This window comes from Hakea prostrata, chromosome 11, assembly GCF_041222555.1.
Source record: "Hakea prostrata isolate BN-2017 chromosome 11, UWA_Hpros_2, whole genome shotgun sequence".
NCBI lineage: Eukaryota > Viridiplantae > Streptophyta > Magnoliopsida > Proteales > Proteaceae > Hakea > Hakea prostrata.
In genome coordinates this window covers 1533639-1553158 of record NC_142610.1, presented here as the reverse complement: position 1 = coordinate 1553158, position 19520 = coordinate 1533639, and the positions used below count along the sequence as shown (strand labels likewise).

The window sequence follows — 19520 nt, the reverse complement described above, 5'->3', positions numbered from 1 at the left end:
TCTGAGATGCTTATTTAAGTTTGTACAAGGACTTCAGTAATTTGCAAACAATATTCTCAGGTGGAGGGGTCAAGTATACTTCCTCAAGAAGATCCGCATGCAAAAAAATACATTATTGATGTCTAATTGATGAAGTGGCCATGTAGGAGCTACTGCAATACCAAGGAGAACATGTACAGTAACAAGTTTTGCAATAGGTGCAAATCCATCATGGTAATTAATTCCCTTGAAATCTGTTTGGTCCTTTAGCAACTAAATGTGCTCTATATCACAAATGTATCACTTGCTCGTCATTTGATTTTGAAAACCTTCTTGGATTCAATAGCTTTCTTGTCGAGAGGTAATGGAAAAAGAGACCATGTATTATTGTGTGTCAAAGATAATCTCATTGTCTATAGCATCGTGTCACTGATTACATTTCCTGGCCAGGCTCCTCTGTGACAATCAAAGCAGTGAGAAAAGATAATTGTGAAGGACAAAATTAATGGTAACCTAAGGAACATTTTAAGGGATGATGTGTACCTTGGCCAACAGTTGAAGACAACTTTGCTTAAGCAAAAGACAAGTAGTAATCTTTTAAGTACTTTGTTTGTGAGTATGTGATGGGTGTGTAGAAGGATGGGTTGGAGGGGGGGTGGTAGAAGTAATTGTATCAATGGGTGGAAGGGAGGTGGTATTCTCACTAAGGATGGAGTCATTGATAGGATGAGTGATGGTGGAAGTGGTGGGTGGTGGTGTATGAGGAGGATATATGTGTATCAAAATCAATTTTAGAAAGAGTAAAGTAAACACGTAAGGTGGGGATGCAGCAGATGATGAATATAATTGGTAGGTCAAATGGTTTCATGAGATGTAACGTTATGAGAGACATAGATTCTTTTAGTTGAAAGGTCATAAATTTTGAAAGCATTTTGTCCATGAGGGTACCAATGAAAATGCTAGGTGAAGCATGTTGATCAAAATTTTGTTTCATGGTTGTATTTTAACCATAATAAATGCATCCAAAGACTTTGAGGTGAGAGAAGATAGGTTTTTATTAGAAGAGACTTCTTGAGAAGTTGTCTTATAGCGCAGGAGTTGGTAAGGGGTTTTGATTGGGTAGGCAGCAGTGAGAATGCATTCACCCCAAAATTGTAGAAATAGAGTGCTTGGAAAAGGAGGGCCCTTGCACTATCATGGAGATGACAATGTTTAGACTCCACAACAACATTTTCTTTTCTGGGGGTCTCAAGACAGCTAGATTGTTAAACCATGACCAAGGAATGAAGGAATGAGGCAACCCTGTTAAAAAAAATTTCATGTGCATTCTCAATGCAAATTTGGCAAATTGAGGCATTGAATTGGTTTTGAGACATGGTGAAAAAAATAATAAATTGGGGAATTTGCTTCACAGTTCGTAGTTATGAGTCTTAAACTAAACCTGTGTACTATACGAGTAATCATCCACCGGTGAGCCCGGAAAGCAAGCAGGAGTTTTAAGGACCCCAGATGTGTAGATGTACCAATATTAAACAGGATTTAGTAAAAATCATACTCAAGGAAAATGTTAAGTGGGTTTGTTTTGTTAGTGTGGCACATGGTACAAAGTGCCTTTATTAGAAAAACATATGGTATTACGAGTTTTTGAATTTAGGGAAAATGGAAAAGCAGGATGGCAAATGTGCTACTGCCAATGATCTAAGAGGAACTAGGAGGAATTGTGGAGGCCATGGGAAAGCATGGTTAAAGGTAGACCAGCGTGTCTTTTACCCGTTGCAAAGGTTATCTTCTTCTGTTGATCCTGCAAAGGCAACATTGCGAAGAAAAATGAGATGGCAGTTGGATTTACTTATAGACAACAAATTGTATGGAAATGAGAAAACATGAAAGACGCTGGAACATTTTTCGAAAACATGAAAGACGCTGGAACATTTGAAAATAAAGGAACATTTCTAACATTTGTGACTGGGACATTAGATCCATTAGGTAAATGCTTAAAAGAAGGAAATGTGAATGAATTATAGTGAAAATAAATTAGAGTCTGAAATCATATGGTTGCACCTATGTCAATTATTAGGGAGGATGAATAAGGCAATGAAACAGTAGTACCTACAAAATTGGCTAATGGGAGTGGATTATCGGTTGGAAGCAGTGAATGAAACTGCTGGATATGTTCAGCTCTTACTGTAGGAGACAGAGGATCATGTTGCCGGTTCACTGGAATGAACATATGCACAGCACTGAAATGAGTGGAGATGTCCATATAGCTGAATTATGGTGTTGTGATGCCTTGGTCGGATGATGCTTGACCAGAGTGGTTTGAATCAGGACTATCATCATTTACCCACAAAGACTGAGAAGGGGAATGCGCATGTTGTTTGAAACAGCCTGAATCATAATGGCCATCTATGTTGCAGGAATAGAGAGGTCGGCGCTGCCTATGGAACAATTGCAAGAACGGTTGTTGGTATTGTTAGCATAAAGCGTTGGGTAGGCATGGCTGCCTGATTGAGAGCAACATGGCAAGATCCATTTAAGGAACACTGTCATTCCTCATGAAGGATCAAGGAATAAGCTTTCACCATTGTTGGAAGTGGGTGAGAAGTATTTGACTGCAAACAGTTGAATGAGTCATTAAGGCTTTGGAAGAAACCATTTAGAGCATCAGTTTCATATGTATCCATTGATGGTGGTCACGCTACCGCTAGTGCATGTAGGTAGTGACCTGCACATAGACTGTAGCAAGCTCATTGTGAAAAGCTTTGAGGGTGGTGTAGTATGTTGAAATGGAATCAGTCCCTTGCGAATGATTGAATTAGAATGTTGTATTTCAAGTATCCGAGGAGCATTTTGCTGAGAAAATCGATTGTTGAGACCAACCCAAACACCCATGAGTTGGTGGTCCATAGGATGCTATGGGCAATTGACGAGATTGGGGAATGAATGAGCCAAGAGGTAACCTTAGAGTTGCAGCAAGTCCAAGCAGGGAGATCAACAGAATCATTATTTGGCTTTTTGAGGTTGTCAATGAACCCGATTTTGTTCTCCACTTGAAGGGCCACACTGATTCACAACTCAATGTCAGGAAATTGTTGCTGGTGAGTAGCTGGGTAACGAAGTGGGCTCCAGTTTGATCAGAGTCGTGAATATAGTAAGCGGAAGCTGGACCTGAGGTCGCTGGTGGTGTGGGTTTTGCGGCCATTGGAGGAGATGGAGGTTGAGGACCAGTTAGGTTGAAACCATGTTAAAACTTTGTTTGAGTGAAACTGAATGAATAACACCAAGATAGAAAGAAACATAGAACAAAATTCGATTGAAACTTGCGAAATTTCCACCGAAAATTTTCATTTTAGGAACAAAAAACTAGGGGACCAAAAAAAAATCCCAAGTTTCGATCGAAACCGTCGAAATTTCGTCGAAACCTAGTTCAACCTAGCTGGACCAGTTGGTTCATAAGAAAAAAAAATTCCCAAATTTCGTGGAAACTTGGAAAATTTCGTGGAAGTATGGGAAATTTCGTGGAAACCTGAGACTTTTTCATGCAAGTTGCATAACTTTCACAAATTTTCAATTTTTTTTGTTTCTTTCATGTTTCCCCAAATACCCCCTCCATCAGGACTTCCCTATCCAAATTGGGTATTCCCTCAGGCTGCTTATCTTAGACATGTTGATGACTAGAATTATAAAGTTGCAGTTGTCGATTACCTTGACAACCATAGGCATAAAATGCCATGGGATGTCTATGTTCATTGTTTGGCGGAGAGGATGTTACAGGTATAGTACTACTTAGCTCACAGGATGGATCCACCGAGGCACTCCTCTTGGCTCTGAGTTGTCCTTTAATTGTCAGTTACTTTGTATTTGATGTTTTAAAGTTAGAAATTATATATTGAATGTTATGTACTTAAGTAGTTAAGTTTATAGTGTACTTCTTGAACAACTCTACATTAATATTATGTACATTGAATGACATATCTACATTGATTTTTTTAGCAAAATGCATATGCCAATGTGTTCTTTATATGCTAATTAGTTTAAGTGCAAAGTCCCACCCTAAAATACTCCCTAAAACCTGTCGAAACTTGCACGAAAAAGTCCTAAGTTTCCTCAAAATTTCCTAGTTTCCCACCTAGGTTTCCCATTTTCACCCGGTCGAAACTTGAGTTTCTTCGAATTTTTTTCATGGGAAGGAATATATATGCATAAACAAGAGAGCAATTAACCCCACAATTAACTCCTAGAATTAGCCTATCTTACCTAAAATCTGCTTTGACATATACCTACAACAACAACAACAACAATAACAACAATAAGCCTTGTCCCAACTAAATGGGGTCGACCACATGGATTCTTGCCCTCCAATCAATTCTGTTCGAGGCCATGCTAGATACAAGGCCTAAGCTATACATATCTTTTCTCACCACTTCTCCTAAGGTTATCTTAGGTCTACCCCTAGCTCTTCTAGTTCCTGCAATATGGATTATATCACTTCTCCGTACATGAGCATTTATAGGTCTCCGTTGAATGTGGCCATGCCACCTTAAACGACTTTCTCTAAACTTATCACTTATGGGAGCAACTCCCAGACCACCTCTAATATGATTGTTTCTTATCTTATCCATCCTAATTTTGCCACTCATCCATCTTAGCATCCTCATTTCTGCTACATTAAGTTTATCTATATGATTCTTTTTAACAGCCCAACACTCTGCACCGTACATCATAGCTGGTCGAACAACGGTCGTATAAAATTTTCCTTTAAGCTTTAATGGAATACGCCGATCACATAAGACCCCGGACGCACCTCTCCACTTCATCCACCCTATTTTAATTCTTTGGGAAACCTCATCTTCTAAATCACCTCTTTTACTTATGATTGAACCTAGGTACCTAAAACAATCACTCTGAGGAATCTCTTTATTGTCAAGTATCACCACCTCATCATCTGCCCGATAATGACTAAAGTTACAAACTAAATATTCTGTCTTCGATCTACTAAGTTTAAAGCCTTTTGATTCCAAAGCTAATCTCCATGATTCTAATTTGGTATTAATCCCCACTTGGGTCTCATCAATCAACACAATATCATCCGCAAAAAGCATACACCATGGGACCTCATCTTGAATGTCTTTGGTTAATTCATCCATTACTAGTGCAAATAGATATGGGCTTAAAGTTGACCCTTGATGTAGCCCAACTGTTATCGGGAATTCATTACTTTGTCCCCCCACTGTTCTAACACTAGTCACCGAACTATCATACATATCCTTAACTATATCTATATATTTACTTGCAACGCTTCTTTTCTCTAGTACTTGCCAAATTAACGCTCTAGGGACTCTATCATAAGCTTTTTCTAGGTCAATAAATACCATATGAAGATCTTTCCTACATTCTCTATACCTTTCTATAAGTCTCCTAATTAAGTAAATAGCCTCCGTTGTAGATCTTCCCGGCATAAACCCAAATTGGTTCTCCGTAACTGTAGTTAAGTGTCTCAAACGGGTTTCAATTATTCTCTCCCATAATTTCATCGTATGGCTCATCAATTTAATGCCCCTATAGTTATTGCAACTTTGAATATCTCCTTTATTTTTGTAAATTGGAACCACAACACTTCTCCTCCAATCATCTGGCATTTTCCCTGTGCTCATAATATTATTAAACAACTTAGTCAACCAAACTAGTCCATGGGTTCCTAAGCTCTTCCATACTTCAATTGGGATTTCATCAGGACCTTGTGTCTTGCCGAGTTTCATCCTCCTTAAAGCTTCTTTTACTTTGAACATCGAAATTCTACGTATATAAGTTCGGACATTGGTGCCTTGGTGAACAGTGTAATCGTCCGAAACATAAGTGCTTGAAGAATGCTCATTTAGTAAACTAGAGAAATAGGTTTCCCATCTTTTCTTAATATCCTCCTCACAAACTAATACTTTACCATCTCCATTTTTAATACATCTCACATGATCAAGATCTCTACTCTTCCTATCCCTCATCTTAGCTATCTTATAAACAGATTTTTCCCCTTCCTTTGTGCCCAACTTATTATATAACTCTTCATACTTCCTTTCCCTTGCTTTTCCCACAATTTTCTTAGCTTCATTTCTATCCAACCTATACCTTTGAAGATCCTCAACATCCTTAGTTCTTTGCCATATCTTAAAACTAGCTTTTTTATTCCTAATGGCAGCTTGAACCTCACTATCCCACCACCACGTCTCTCTATAAGAATGGATCTTTCCTTTTGATTCACCTAGAACATTTTTAGCCACCTTCTTAATACACATAGCCATCTCATTCCACAATGCATTGGTATCCCCTTTAAAATCCCATTTTCCTTGTTTGACTACTTCATTAACGAAGGATTTAGAGTACTCTCCTTTCAAATTCCACCATCTTATTCTGGGATAGTTTACCTTGGACCTTTTATGTGTTCTTGGGACTAAGCACATATCCAAGACCACAAGTCTATGTTGTACAGTTAAGCTTTCCCCCGGTATCACCTTGCAATCCTTACACAACAATCTATCAGTCCTTCTAGTTATGAAGAAATCTATTTGGCTTCTATGCTGTCCACTTTTGAAAGTAATTAAATGTTCATCTCTCTTTTTGAAGTAAGTATTTATAATAGATATGCTTTGACATATACCTATAAAAAAAATATGAATACAAGATATATATTAACTTTTATAAAAAAACAAGATATCTGATGACCATAATTGATGCAATACCCACTCATCCAATCAAAGGAGATTTTTTTTCTTTTTTTTGGCCCAAAAATAAAAAAGAAAAAAAAGGAAGGAAAAAGAATCTTATATTCCAACTTATACTTGTGTAGTTGTAGATTGTGAATAACTAAGAGATGTGATTGTAATGTCTTTCAGGTTATTTTTGCTGAAAAACATAATTTTACTTATAGAATTGACTTTGCCCAATTCTCTCAAAAGTAGAATCTTTTGTTTGGTTGGTTCTGTGACAGGAATCTCTCATCGCCATTTCATGGAGGAAAAGGTTATGTCCTACAGGATGGTTCAGGGACTTCCCTCGTCTAGTACCTATTGTGGATGAAGGAAATAACAAGATTGAGAATTAACCAGCAGCATGGTTTAGGAGGTCACCTTTACTTGTCTCTAAGAGGTTGAGATAATTTTGTGTTGATACTCCTTAATCCTAACAAGAGTCTAAAACCATAATTTTAAAACAAAACGGCTACATATATGGTTAACGATTATTGATTATTAAATGACAAATCTGTGAATTGCTGGTTATGAAGAACATTTAACTAATATGCTTGGATCAATTGGTCTTAGGAGTGAGGTGCTTGTATTATGGAGAGTAGGTTTCAGGTAAAACTATCCTTCCTCTTTTTGTACTCTTAATAAGACACTAATTCTGAGGGTGTACACTGTAGGGGATTAAACCCAAATAACCATGTGGGGGACAGGACAGGTGGCAGGGACTCATTGGGGAGCGGCCACATTCATGCTGAGACTTCTTATAGGGTATGGCCTAGGTGCAAAGTAGTTGGTTAGGGTTTTTGTTCTGGTTATATTAGAGGGAAGGGCTGGGGGGGGGGGGGGGGGAATTAGTAAGATGACAGTAAGCTTGCTTGCAGGAGAGGAAGACTCTCAGTTGGGGCAGTTAGGGTAGAGTAGTCAGGCTGGGAAAGTTGTGTTGCAGTGTTATGTAACCAATTTTAGTGATTAAAACTAAACATGAAAGTCCCTTTACAGTCATTTTATATGCTCTAAGAGGAGCACCATTGTAGGTATTCAATCGGATTACCCAGGGGTTCAAATGATGATACAGGGTTGTTATCAACTTGTACCAGTGCAGCTGCAATTCCAGGGGATGCTAAGGAGCAGAATGGAGAGTAGGGTAGAAGAACTTGAGTCTATTGTAAGTGATCTACGGAGTCAGATGTCTGCAATGGACTCGAAGCTAGGATCTCTAGTTCAGCATGTGGAAAAGGAGGAGGGGAGCCAACGAAGAATTGAGAGAAGTTGCGATCGTACTTGCTTCGAAGGAAAGCTATCGCAGAAGAGTCTCAGTCACCGGGGATAACCTCAGCACAGTGCCGGAGGTTCCTCAGCCTTTGGTGGGAAATAATATGCAAACCAGACACCATGAAGAGCAGACCCGAGGTGGCAATGCACCTGGGCGATTGGACTTTTTTTCACGGGAAACTGGAGTTACCTATTTTTTCTAGAGAAGACCAATTGGATGGGCAGTGAGAGCAGAAAGGTACTTCACATTGCAGGGTTCAGTGATGAGGAGAAGAAGTGGGTAGCCACCATTTGTTTCAAAAGTCCTGCGCTCAGATGGTTGCAGTTCAGGGAGTTATAGAACCCTGTTGCATCATGGGTGGAGTTGAAGGAGGGCGTCTGTTAAACTCGCCACAATGCCCTTCATCAATGGAGTTCGGTTGCTGAATACAGGCTTCAATTTGAAACCTTAGCAGCCATTGCTGGAGAGGGAGACAAGACCTGGCTGAAGGGTGTGTTCATGCTGGGCTTCATCTATGAGATTTAGGCTGAAGTTGGGATATTCAAACTTGTCGGTTCCACCCAGTCTGTACGAAAAACCAGGCCATTTGTGGGTCTAGGAAACCCATCAGCAGTCAGCCCATAAACCTGATAAACCATGGGGCGGTCTAGTCACAATAACAACAACAACAGGCCTTGTCCTAACTAAATGGGGTCGGCTACATGGATTCTTGCCTTGTCCCAACTAAATGTGGCAACCTAGTGATATTTAAATATCAATGCAGACATGCAGTTACTTTTGGTGAGCTAAAGCCTAGCCCAATGTCTGGTAAATGGAGCCGGGCTTGGCTCAGGTGGTTCGAACAAACTGACCCAAATCCATTCAGACCCTACAATAACCAGCTGACCAGCCTCTCCTTTGTCTTCTCAAGCAGTGACATCCACCTCCGAAAGGAACAATTGCTCACACTGGTTAATGCCGGAGGAAATGAAGGCAAAGATGGATGAGGGCTTGTTTTCTCACTGTGATGCGCCTTATTCCAAGACCACCAATGCCTCTACAAGAAACTCACAGTCCTCTTGTTGAACGAGGAAGAAGAAGAAGAGAACCAGGCAGCAGAGACGGGAGATAGGAAGAGCACGGAGACGGCTACGCTAGTTGAAGGACCAAGTTCACCTTGAGGGCAAGGTGAAACTGAAGGCAAAAGTATTGAAAAGACACTAATGTTGAGGTGTACACTGTAGGATAGAGGGGCTGTTGGGGATCAAATCCAAGTAACCATGTGGAGGACAGGGACAGGTAGCAGGGGCTTATTGGGGAGCAGCTACATTCATGCTGGGACTTTTCAGAGGGTAGGTGGAAAGTAGTTGGTTAGTTGTTCTGTTTATATTTAGAGGGAAGGGCTGGTTTTTTTTTTGGGGTGGGGGGGGGGGCGGGGGGGGATGGGAGGAGTAAGGTTGAAAGCAAGCTTGTTTGCTGGAGAGGACGACTCTCGATTGGGGCAATTAGAGTCGAGTAGTCAGGCTGGAGAAGTTCTGTATTGCAGTTTTATGTAACCAATTTTAGTGATAGAATTAAACGTGAAAGTCCCCTTACAATCGTCTTCTTCTACGTGCTCTCTTATTGTATTCAGTTGCGGTGTGTGTGTGGTGTGGTGAAATCTTGTATTGCAGGGGAATTTGGCTTAGAGAGGAGCACTGTTGCAGGGGTTCTGTCGGATTATCCAGGAGTTCAAATGAAGGGTACAGGGTTCTTATAAACTTTCCCTTTCCCAGATGCATCAATCAGGTGCATATTTGGCAAATAGGTGTATGAGAAAAATAAAATAACAAATAGCTTGGTATAAACCAAATTTAAAATGTCATTTTCCATGATGTTGCCTAGTTGAGTAAAAATAACAATGACTCTTCGATCCTTGACTTGTGGATTTTCAGGAAGTTAGCCATTGTTGACATTCATGATTGAATGCTGTGGAATATCTAGCGAAGCTCATGTTCACACCGACTGTTCTAGAAATGGATGCATATGATGAGCTTACCCTATCACTCAATTAATTGTGGGGTATGGGTTAGTGAAACAAAATTTACCTATGTTGAGCTTCTACTATGGAAAATCCTCTTTATGAATTGTGGATAAGCCCACAAAAATAAAGTTATAGCGCTATAACTTAAATCATATGATATAATCTGGGTTCCTACACCTTCCATGCTCAAAAAATCCCCTAAGAAATGGGATTCAAGTCTTCCTTGAAGAAGGTTTCAAATTAAGGTTATTTGAGTTCAACCAACTAGGTTTTGGAAAGGATTCGAGGATGTAGATAGAAATCATCTGAATAGTTTATTAGCTCTATTGGATATTATTAGAGTAACAGTTTCCAACCTGAGTTGTAGGTGCAGGTGTAGATCTAGAATTTGGTTGGTTTTATAGGATTTGCTACTTCTATTTACTGCTCATGGTTAGTTCTGAAAAGTAGGCATGTAGCTGCTGGTTATGTTTGATCCTTAACATTGCATGATAGAGGAAATATTTATTTGATTTTAGAGGTAAGGATCTATTTCTCATCTTTGAATCTTGCATAATCAATTGTGCTGCCATGTGCAAGTCAGATGGCACCAAAAATAACTAGATAAAGACTCCAAGGTCCCCTGCTCACTATTTAAGTTTCAGACCAGAAGAGTTGTAATTATTAAAATATTAGTATAAGGAGGGAATATGGGACCATAGTGGAGCTGTATGGAAATCCATAGGAGAGTAAAATGTTCTAATTTGGAGTTCCAATTTGACTAGCAATCATTGCTGACCATTCCATGGGTGTCCAATGGTTGAGATTTCTGACAGCCTTCCGCCTGGCAGACTAGTTTTGCTTACCTATAATTTCTACATGTGGGTACCCATCCACAAAATCTTTTGCCTTTCTAAAAATTAGACTTACAACAAAATGGGGCCTGCCCATTTAGAAATAAAGGTTTGGTAAAACTTTTGCTGCATTGAGAGGGTTTCTTTTACACACATCTCAGCATATAAATCTCTCTAGGATCTAAAATTCGAACTCCTTGCAAAATAGGCCTCGAAAGTATGATAAAATTGTGGGAAAATTACATGAACATAAACAATTAGGTTGATGTTTACAAAACTAAACCACTGATTGTTTGACTAAAAAAAAATAGCTTATCTTGAGTTTGGGTTTACAAAACTAGCCAAAACAGTTCCATCACCCATCTAATGATTTATTTGGACAGTTCTTCCCCTCCTTCCTCTTGCAGTTCCTCCATCCTCTTCTTCTTCAGAAGTTGGAAAGGGTGAGAGCCTCTTCTTCAGTTTTATCCCGCCATACTCTTCCTTGTTTCTGCTCCTTTGGAAACCTTTACTCCGTCAAATCTCATTGCTAGTTGCTGCTCAACAAATCTTTACTCCCAGGTCGGCACCAAAAGAAAGGGCGCTTCAGTCTTGCCCTTCTGAAAGAATTCCGTGTTGAACATCATCCTTATTTTCCTTAATTTCTTCGGATTTCGTTAACGAAACAAAAAAAATTAATAGAATTAGGATCAAGTATTTCTCTCATAAGTCGTATGAGATCTACCTCTTAATGGAATGGAATTTAAATAAATATGTACTCATGGATGATGGGGTTTTCCGAGTGCTTCTGAGAAGCAGCGGGTGAAAGGGAATGAAGAACAACGAGTTCTGGTTTTGAAGTAGGGTTTTTTATGCCCCAGTTCCTAGCAATTTCTGGCGACCTGTATTTTTATGGCAACTCCATTATGAAATAAACTGATGACTTCACCATCTATAACTTCATCATTATAAACCCTGTTTCAGTCCAGCACCCACTCGAATAGATTTATGGAATTTTTTTTATGGATTTTGGAGCTTTAGCACGTCTTCCTATTTGAGAAACAGGTGAAGGGGGTGAAATGGAGCTTGCAAGTTCTGGGAATAAGAAAAAAGGAAGATGGGTAGAGGATTGCAGGATAGGAGGAAGAAGAAAGGTTGGAATCAGGTGAGGGCATACCGATGGCAAGAACAATATATGCAAAAAGGAAATGGAGGGGTAAAACAGTCAAAATAAATTCTTAAATGAGCAAGTGATATTATTTTGGTCAGTTTTGTAAACCCAAACTCAATATAAGCTATTTTTGTTGAGTCAAACATTCAGTGGTTAGTTTTGTAAATGTAAACCTAATTGTTGCCAATCATGTAACTTTCCCTAAAATTGTCCTGAATCAGCCACATCAGAAGTTTTTTTTTTTGGGTTGTGTGGGGGGGGGGGGGTGATTTACTTTAAATTTCCTTGGATTCCATACTTTTAAAGATTTCTGGCTCAAGATTTGGATCCATATGTATTACAGGTTTCCTTGACTTCCCTGCATTTTCTTGTGATTAAAGGTAAGATAGAGATTATTCCCAAATGTAGAGGTTGCATGCATTTTTTGACTGAATCTATTTTCCTTCTGAGGAATCAGTTGAAAATCGGAATCTGCCTCGATGGATTCTTAGTTGAATCAAGCAGTCAATGCTCCAGTGCCCTGCTTTTGGTGTGAACAATGAAAAGACCCAATGGCTGTAAATCTTGAAACTTGCTCTACAGGCAAGTTTCCTTGCTTCCATGCGTATCAATCTTGGATTCACTGCTTCATTTGTTTATTGTTTTCACCTCTTCATATCAGGGGATTGTAAACAAGGAAAATCTTTTGGCCTCTGTACCAAAACTTGTAACTCACTTTAATGTCTTGCTCCATTCAAATGTTGAACCATATTCCACTTCAAGTGCACCATGGAAGTCGGATGAAAAATTAATGTGAATCAATCCCATGATGCTTGTGTGTAAATCTATCTCTAAGCACATAAAAAAAATTTCCCTAAGCATATCCTCTAGTATCTCACCCCCCCCCCCCCCCCCTCCCCCCCCAAAAAACCCCCCACAATCGATGATTGTTTTTGTTGAAAGAAACGATTGTAGTAGAATGGCTTATTGATCCATGATCTCAAGCCCTTTATTTATAATTAAGTGGAAAGTAGAATATTACAAGGAATAGAATTCTATATGAATACAAACTCTAACTTAACTCCTATACAAACTCTTATTAGACTCCTAATAGAATCCAACACTCCCCCTCAAGTTGAGGCATAGATATTACTCATGTCTAACTTGCCTACAATAGGAAGGAAATCTCTTTCTTTCAATCCCTTAGTGAAAACATCTGCTAATTGGTCTTCAGATCTTACAAAAGGCATGCAGATAAGCCCTTGTTCCAACTTTCCTTTGACAAAAAACCTGTCAATTTCAATGTGCTTAGTTCGATCATGTTGCACTGGATTATTAGCAATACTAATAGCAGCCTTGTTGTCACAATATAACATCATGGGGTTTGGAACTTGGACTCCAATATCTTGCAGCAAGCCTTTCAACCATAGTAGCTCACAAACTCCACGAACCATAGCCCTATATTCAGCTTCAGTACTAGATAAAGCTACCACATTCTGTTTCTTACTTCTCCAAGTAACTAGATTACCTCCAATAAAGGTACAGTAACCTGAAATTGACTTCTGTCTGGAGATCCAGCCCAGATCTGCATCGGTGTATGCTTCTACTTTTAGATTATCGGTGGGTGACAAAAGTATTCCTTTTCCAGGAGTTCCCTTCAAATACTGTAGTATTCTGATAACAGCCTTCATATGAGCTAAATATGGGTCATGCATGAATTGACTCACTATACCTACAGCATAAGCAATGTCTGGCCTGGTGTGAGACAAGTAGATAAGCTTCCCTACCAGCCTTTGGTATCTTCCTTTGTCCACTGGTTCTCCCTCTTTTTCTTTAAGTTTAGCTCCAGCTTCAATAGGGGTATCAACTACTTTACACCCCAACATTCCCACTTCTGATAATAGATCTAGGACATACTTTCTTTGGGATAGGAATATACCTTTATTTGATCGAGCCACCTCAATCCCTAAGAAATACTGTAACTTCCCTAGATCTTTAATTTCAAACTCTTTGCCAAGATAGTCCTTCAACTTTTGAATTTCTTCACCATCATTCCCTGTGATGACAATATCGTCTACATAGACAATGAGAAGTGTGATGTTAGTACTTGACTTCTTGACAAATAGTGTATGATCAGCATTGCTTTGCTTGTACCCAATAGAAGTCATTGCCTTCGAAGGCGTCCAAACCAAAGATCTAGGAGACTGTTTTAACCCATATATTGACCTCTTCAACCGACAGGACTTTCCCCTGCAGTATTGTCATCGGAAAAACCATGTGGGATTTCCATATAGACCTCTTCTCGCTAACTCCCCATTTAAGAAGGCATTCTTTACGTCTAGTTGGTGCAAGTTCCAGTGTTTGTTCACAGACACGGACAACGAGAACTCTGACAGTATTTAGTTTCGCAACTGGGGCAAAGGTCTCCTGATAATCAATCCCATAGGTCTGGGTAAACCCCTTTGCAACTAGTCTAGCTTTCAACTTGTTGACTGATCCATCCATATTTTGTTTAACCACAAATACCCATTTGCAGCCCACTGGTTTTTTTTCTGGAGGAAGTGTAACCAGCTCCCAAGTGTCATTTTTCTTCATTGCCTGCATTTCCTCTACCATAGCTTCCTTCCATCTCTTATTAGCATAGGCTTCCTGCCAACTTTTAGGAACAGATACAGATGACAGAGAGGATATAAAAGCACGGTAGGAGTCAGACAAAGAGTTATAAGAAACATATTTAGCTATGGGATGTTGAGTACAAGATCCGACCCCTTTTCTAACAAAGAATAGGAAGATCGAAGAAGATACCTCGGTAGAATCCGATTCTGGAGTAGGAGACTGAAGTGGTAACGTATCCCCTTTCTCCACCTGCTTTAGCCGGTTGTATTTCTTCCTCTGATAAGTCTGCACCTCTTTATTTTGGTCAATCTGGTTTTGAAAGACCCCAACAGTGTGTCTCAAAGGAGTGGTCTCCCCTTGGCTAGGTTCTTCACATGGTTCAGAAATTGAAGGGGGAGGATTAGAGTCCTCAGGTATACTGGCCGAAGTCTCCCCCTGGTCAGGAAACTCTTCTGGGACTCTTAAGTTGTGTTGGTGTGTGAAAGGAAGATCTAGAGTCGGAAAGAACACCTCTCCTCTAGGACTCTCCCCCTGGAGAGGTGTATAGTAAGGGCAAAACTCATGAAAAAGTACATCCATAGATACAATGGTTTTCTTGGAGGGAGGATGATAACATTTGTACCCTTTCTGAGTAGCAGAATACCCCAAAAATATGCAGCGTAGGCTGCGGGGAGCCAACTTACTCTGGTGGGCTGTGATTCTGGCATAACACACGCATCCAAAAACCTTTGGGGAAATAACAAAAGAAGAGGCTCCTTGAAGAATCTCATTAGGACATTTAAAACCAAGTATCCTACTGGGCATCCTATTCATAAGGTAAGAAGCAGTGAGAATAGCATCACTCCAGTACTGGTCAGGTACATTCATAGCAATCATAATAGAACGGGCTATCTCTAAGAGATGCCGATTCTTCCTTTCGGCCACCCCATTTTGGGCAGCCGTATCAACGCAACTAGTCTGATGTATTATGCCAGAGTCAGAGAGATATCTTTGAAATTCACCATCAATATACTCTGTGCCATTGTCACTGCGAAGGATCTTCACAGTGGCATTGAACTGAGTTTTAATCATATTATGAAAATCACGAAAACATCGGAAAACTTCATTTTTTTGTTTTAAAAGATAAATCCATGTAGAACGAGAGTGACAATCAATAAAAGTAACAAAGTACCTATGGCCAGTGATAGACACACGTCGGCAGGGACCCCACACATCAGTATGAATTAACATAAAAGGAATATTTTTTCTATTATGAAGAGAAGGTAAATAAGTAGAACGAGTCTGCTTCGCAAAAATGCAGGCTTCACAAAAAAAATCATCCTCATTACAAGAAGAAACTAAATCAGGAAATATTTTCTTAAGAGTTCCTAGAGGGGGTGACCTAGCCTACGGTGCCACTGATGAAGGTCTGATATTACCGAATGGACCTGATTAGAAGATGTAGTCGAGCAGAGTAGATCCTTCAATCGGCTCGAGCAAATAAAGTCCATTGTCTAGTTTACCACGTCCAATCTCCTTCCCCGTTACCAGATCCTGAAAGACACAATAAGATGGGAAAAATGTCACTTTACAATTTAAGTCATGTGTAAGCTTGCTGATAGAGAGCAAGTTAGTAGAGAAAGAGGGAACATGTAAAACTTTAGACAAAGACAGGAATGGAGAATGTTGAATGGTCCCTTTTCCAAAGAATGGAAGAATAGGAGCCATCGAAGAATTCGAACTTTATCCTTTCCGGAAGTTGGAGAATATTGTAAGAAAAAAGAGGATAAACCTGTCATATGATCTGTGGCTCCGGTATCAATAATCCAAGGAGTAGAAACTGAAGAAACTTGGAAGCTTGTAAAAGTTTTACCCGAAGTAGCAAGGTAGGAGTTGGTTTGATTAGTAGAGGAAGCGAGTGGTAGAGGCTGTACCTGCACCGGCAGAAGATTGCGAGAATACGTCGCAAAGAAGTTAACTCCTCCCGTGAGAGACCAACATCTGCAGAGGGTGCTGTGGAAACTGTCTCAGAAATATGAGCTTTCGATTTTCCTTTTTTTTGTGCTCTTTTTTTCTCAAAATCAGCAGGCTTCCCATGGAGTTTCCAACAATTTTCCTTAGTATGATAGGGTTTGTGACAAAGTGCTCACACTTGACAATCTCCTTAGCCGGATCAGATTTAGTGCGACACGATCGTAAAGCTGATTTCTCCAAAATAGGAGTATGAAGCATGGCTAATCGACGACTTTCCTCACACCGAACAAGAGCATAAGACTGTTCTAGTGTAGGAAAGGGAGAACGGCTTAAGACTTGTACTCCGATCCGATCGTACTCCACGTTCAAACCTCGCCAAGAAGTCATATACTCGAATCTTATCAATGTGCTTCTTATAAGTCGCCACATCATCTCGGATTAGTGGGGTGATAATCCCCATAATGATCCAACTCTTGCCAAAGAGATCGCAACTCAAGCATAATAGTGGGCCACGATCGGTTCCTTTTGGGTAGTCTCATGAAGCTTCTTTCGTAGCTCATAAACCCGTGCATCATTCCCCAACTGTCCATATGTTTCAAAGAGTAGCCTTCCAGATTTGGGCAGCAGTATCAAGTAATAGATATCCACGGGCAATATTTGGAATCATGGAATTCAAGAGAAATGACATAATAAGAGAGTCATTCGAGATCCATTTTTCCTGGGAAACGCCTGTGGTAGAAGGTTTGATAGTGGTGCCCGTAATGTATCCAACAAGTCCTCTTCCAGCAATAGTTAAGTAAGCAGATCGTGACCAAATCAAATAATTTGTCCCATCAAATCTTACCGAAAGAGGATGAAAATTTGGGTAATGTTCAGGTCCGGTGGGAGCAGTAGTACCATCGATAGTTGCCATGTTGAAAAAATTGTCTGCAGTTCTTCAGTCACCTTGTGAAAAAAAACTAAAACGTCGCACAATGCAATAGCCAAACAATGATATGATCAAATCTCCCTTTTCCCTCTTCTTCTGCTTTTTTTTTTTTTTTTTTTTTTTGAACCAAAGAAAAATTCTGGTCTGGTCTAATAGAACCAGAGACAAAAAAAAACGAAAAATATGGTTCTGGTCTAGTCTATTTTGGACAATGAACCAAGAATTGAACCAAACAATGAACTAAAGAACCAAATCAGAAGTTGAACCCAAAAAACCAACCAAATAACAATCGATATCTTCTTCCACACACCTGAAAAATCAAAGATTTATGTTGCGCACGATTGGGAAGATGATGCAGCAGCAGCAGTAAGGTGAAGGCAATGGCGATGGTGGCTTCTCTTCTTCTTTCCTTTTCTTCTTGGCCTAGCCCACTGTGATTCAGTTTACCTAATCGCAAGAAGCAGCAGCAGGTTGTGGCCTGTGATTCTGTTTTTCTAATCGCAAGAAGCAGCAGCAGGTTGTGGTTCTTCTTCTCTTCTTCTTTCCCTTTTTTTCTTCTCTGGTCTTCTAGGTGGAACTGAAAAATAGTGCAGCGGTGCGGTGCGATGGGTTTGAAAAGGGAAAAAATTTCTGCCAAACGATGGTTGCAGAATTAGGTTGTTGAAGACCAAGAAAAAACTGCGAAGGGTTTTGGAGAAAAAAATCTGCTGTGGGTTTATAGGTTTGAAGACACAGAAAAAAATAGAAGAACATACTAATCGAACTTAGGCTCTGATGCCATGTTGAAAGAAACGATTGTAGTAGAATGGCTTATTGATCCATGATCTCAAGCCCTTTATTTATAATTAAGTGGAAAGTAGAATATTACAAGGAATAGAATTCTATATGAATACAAACTCTAACTTAACTCCTATACAAACTCTTATTAGACTCCTAATAAAAAAAAAAACAACCCCCCCCCCCCCCCCCCCCCTCCCCACAAAAAAAAAAAAATCACACCCTTAGTGGTGAAACAGTACTCTGGTGTTGTTGCTATCCCTCTGTGACTTTTGGCAACGTCATAAATTTGTTCACCCACCATTGGTTGCTTATGGTACTTATCAGCTGAAGTTAATGCAGGCCAAGTATGTGGTTTCATCATGTTAGACAGGGTTCAGATGACACAGGACTTACCATTGCGATAAACTATTGTGAGGAAACCAATCTTTTCTCTCTTTCTTTGCTCAGTGTCTATTGAAAGTTTTTTGATGGTAAGAAATGTATCATTTTGATAGGGTATGATATGCAGTTTGATATCAAGTATGCATACTTCAACTTCTTACAATCAATTCATTGTCCAACATCCATGTTTTCACCGAATCCAAGGATGAACGATTCTAGCATCCATAAATGGGCCACTCCTGATGTTGATGCTGCAAAACAGCATCTTAGCTGCAGGTATTTGTCAGCAACTCACCATGACCCTCCTACAGAAAGTGATCCTGATGATGCTTCAGAAAAAATTGCAATACATGGTGCAGCAGATGTTACAGAAGATTTGGGTGATTGATCATCATGTGGATTTAGTATATGAATTGATTTGCCCAGCTACATGTTATCCCGAGCAGACTTAACAATTTGTGAATATATGATGAATTTGAGGGGGGGAAATTTTCACTTGTTTTGTGCAGTTTTGCATTAGTTTGAGGTGTTGGATATGTGTCCATCAAACTTGGTTTTTTAAGTAAATTATTGTAAGAATTTTGCATGTATTATTATTTCTAGTTGAAATATATGGGATTCAAACTTATGTTTTAACTAAGAGATCACATTCCCTACATAGTTGTATTACTTATTTTCATACACTACTGGACAGGGGTTGAGGTCTGTAAGCCACTAAAACCTGCTTCTTGTATCCGGCGACGTGAAGGTGGACAATCAACTAAAATGAGGTATGAAAGATTACTTCTCTATGTAGTTGTGGTATCCTAGGCCTTGACTACCAAAATATGAAAAGCTCCACCAAGAATTCCATCTATGCCCGATTGGTGTAACAGTGTAATGTGCCCAGTATTTTTGAAGAGTTATAAT

The 19520-nt window shown here is 39.6% G+C and overlaps 1 protein-coding gene across 1 annotated transcript in view; it reads left to right on the top strand.

The window, feature by feature from the left end:
- Positions 1 to 19090, top strand: part of LOC148999527 (2-oxoglutarate (2OG) and Fe(II)-dependent oxygenase superfamily protein) — a 28902-nt gene extending 9812 nt beyond the window's left edge. The window contains exons 3-4 of the mRNA XM_089140280.1: positions 18570 to 18640; positions 18725 to 19090. Of these exons, the coding sequence (XP_088996406.1) occupies positions 18570 to 18640; positions 18725 to 18999 (346 nt within the window). The 3' untranslated portion in view covers positions 19000 to 19090. The remainder of the gene's footprint in view (positions 1 to 18569; positions 18641 to 18724) is intronic.
- Positions 19091 to 19520: the final 430 nt, after the last annotated feature.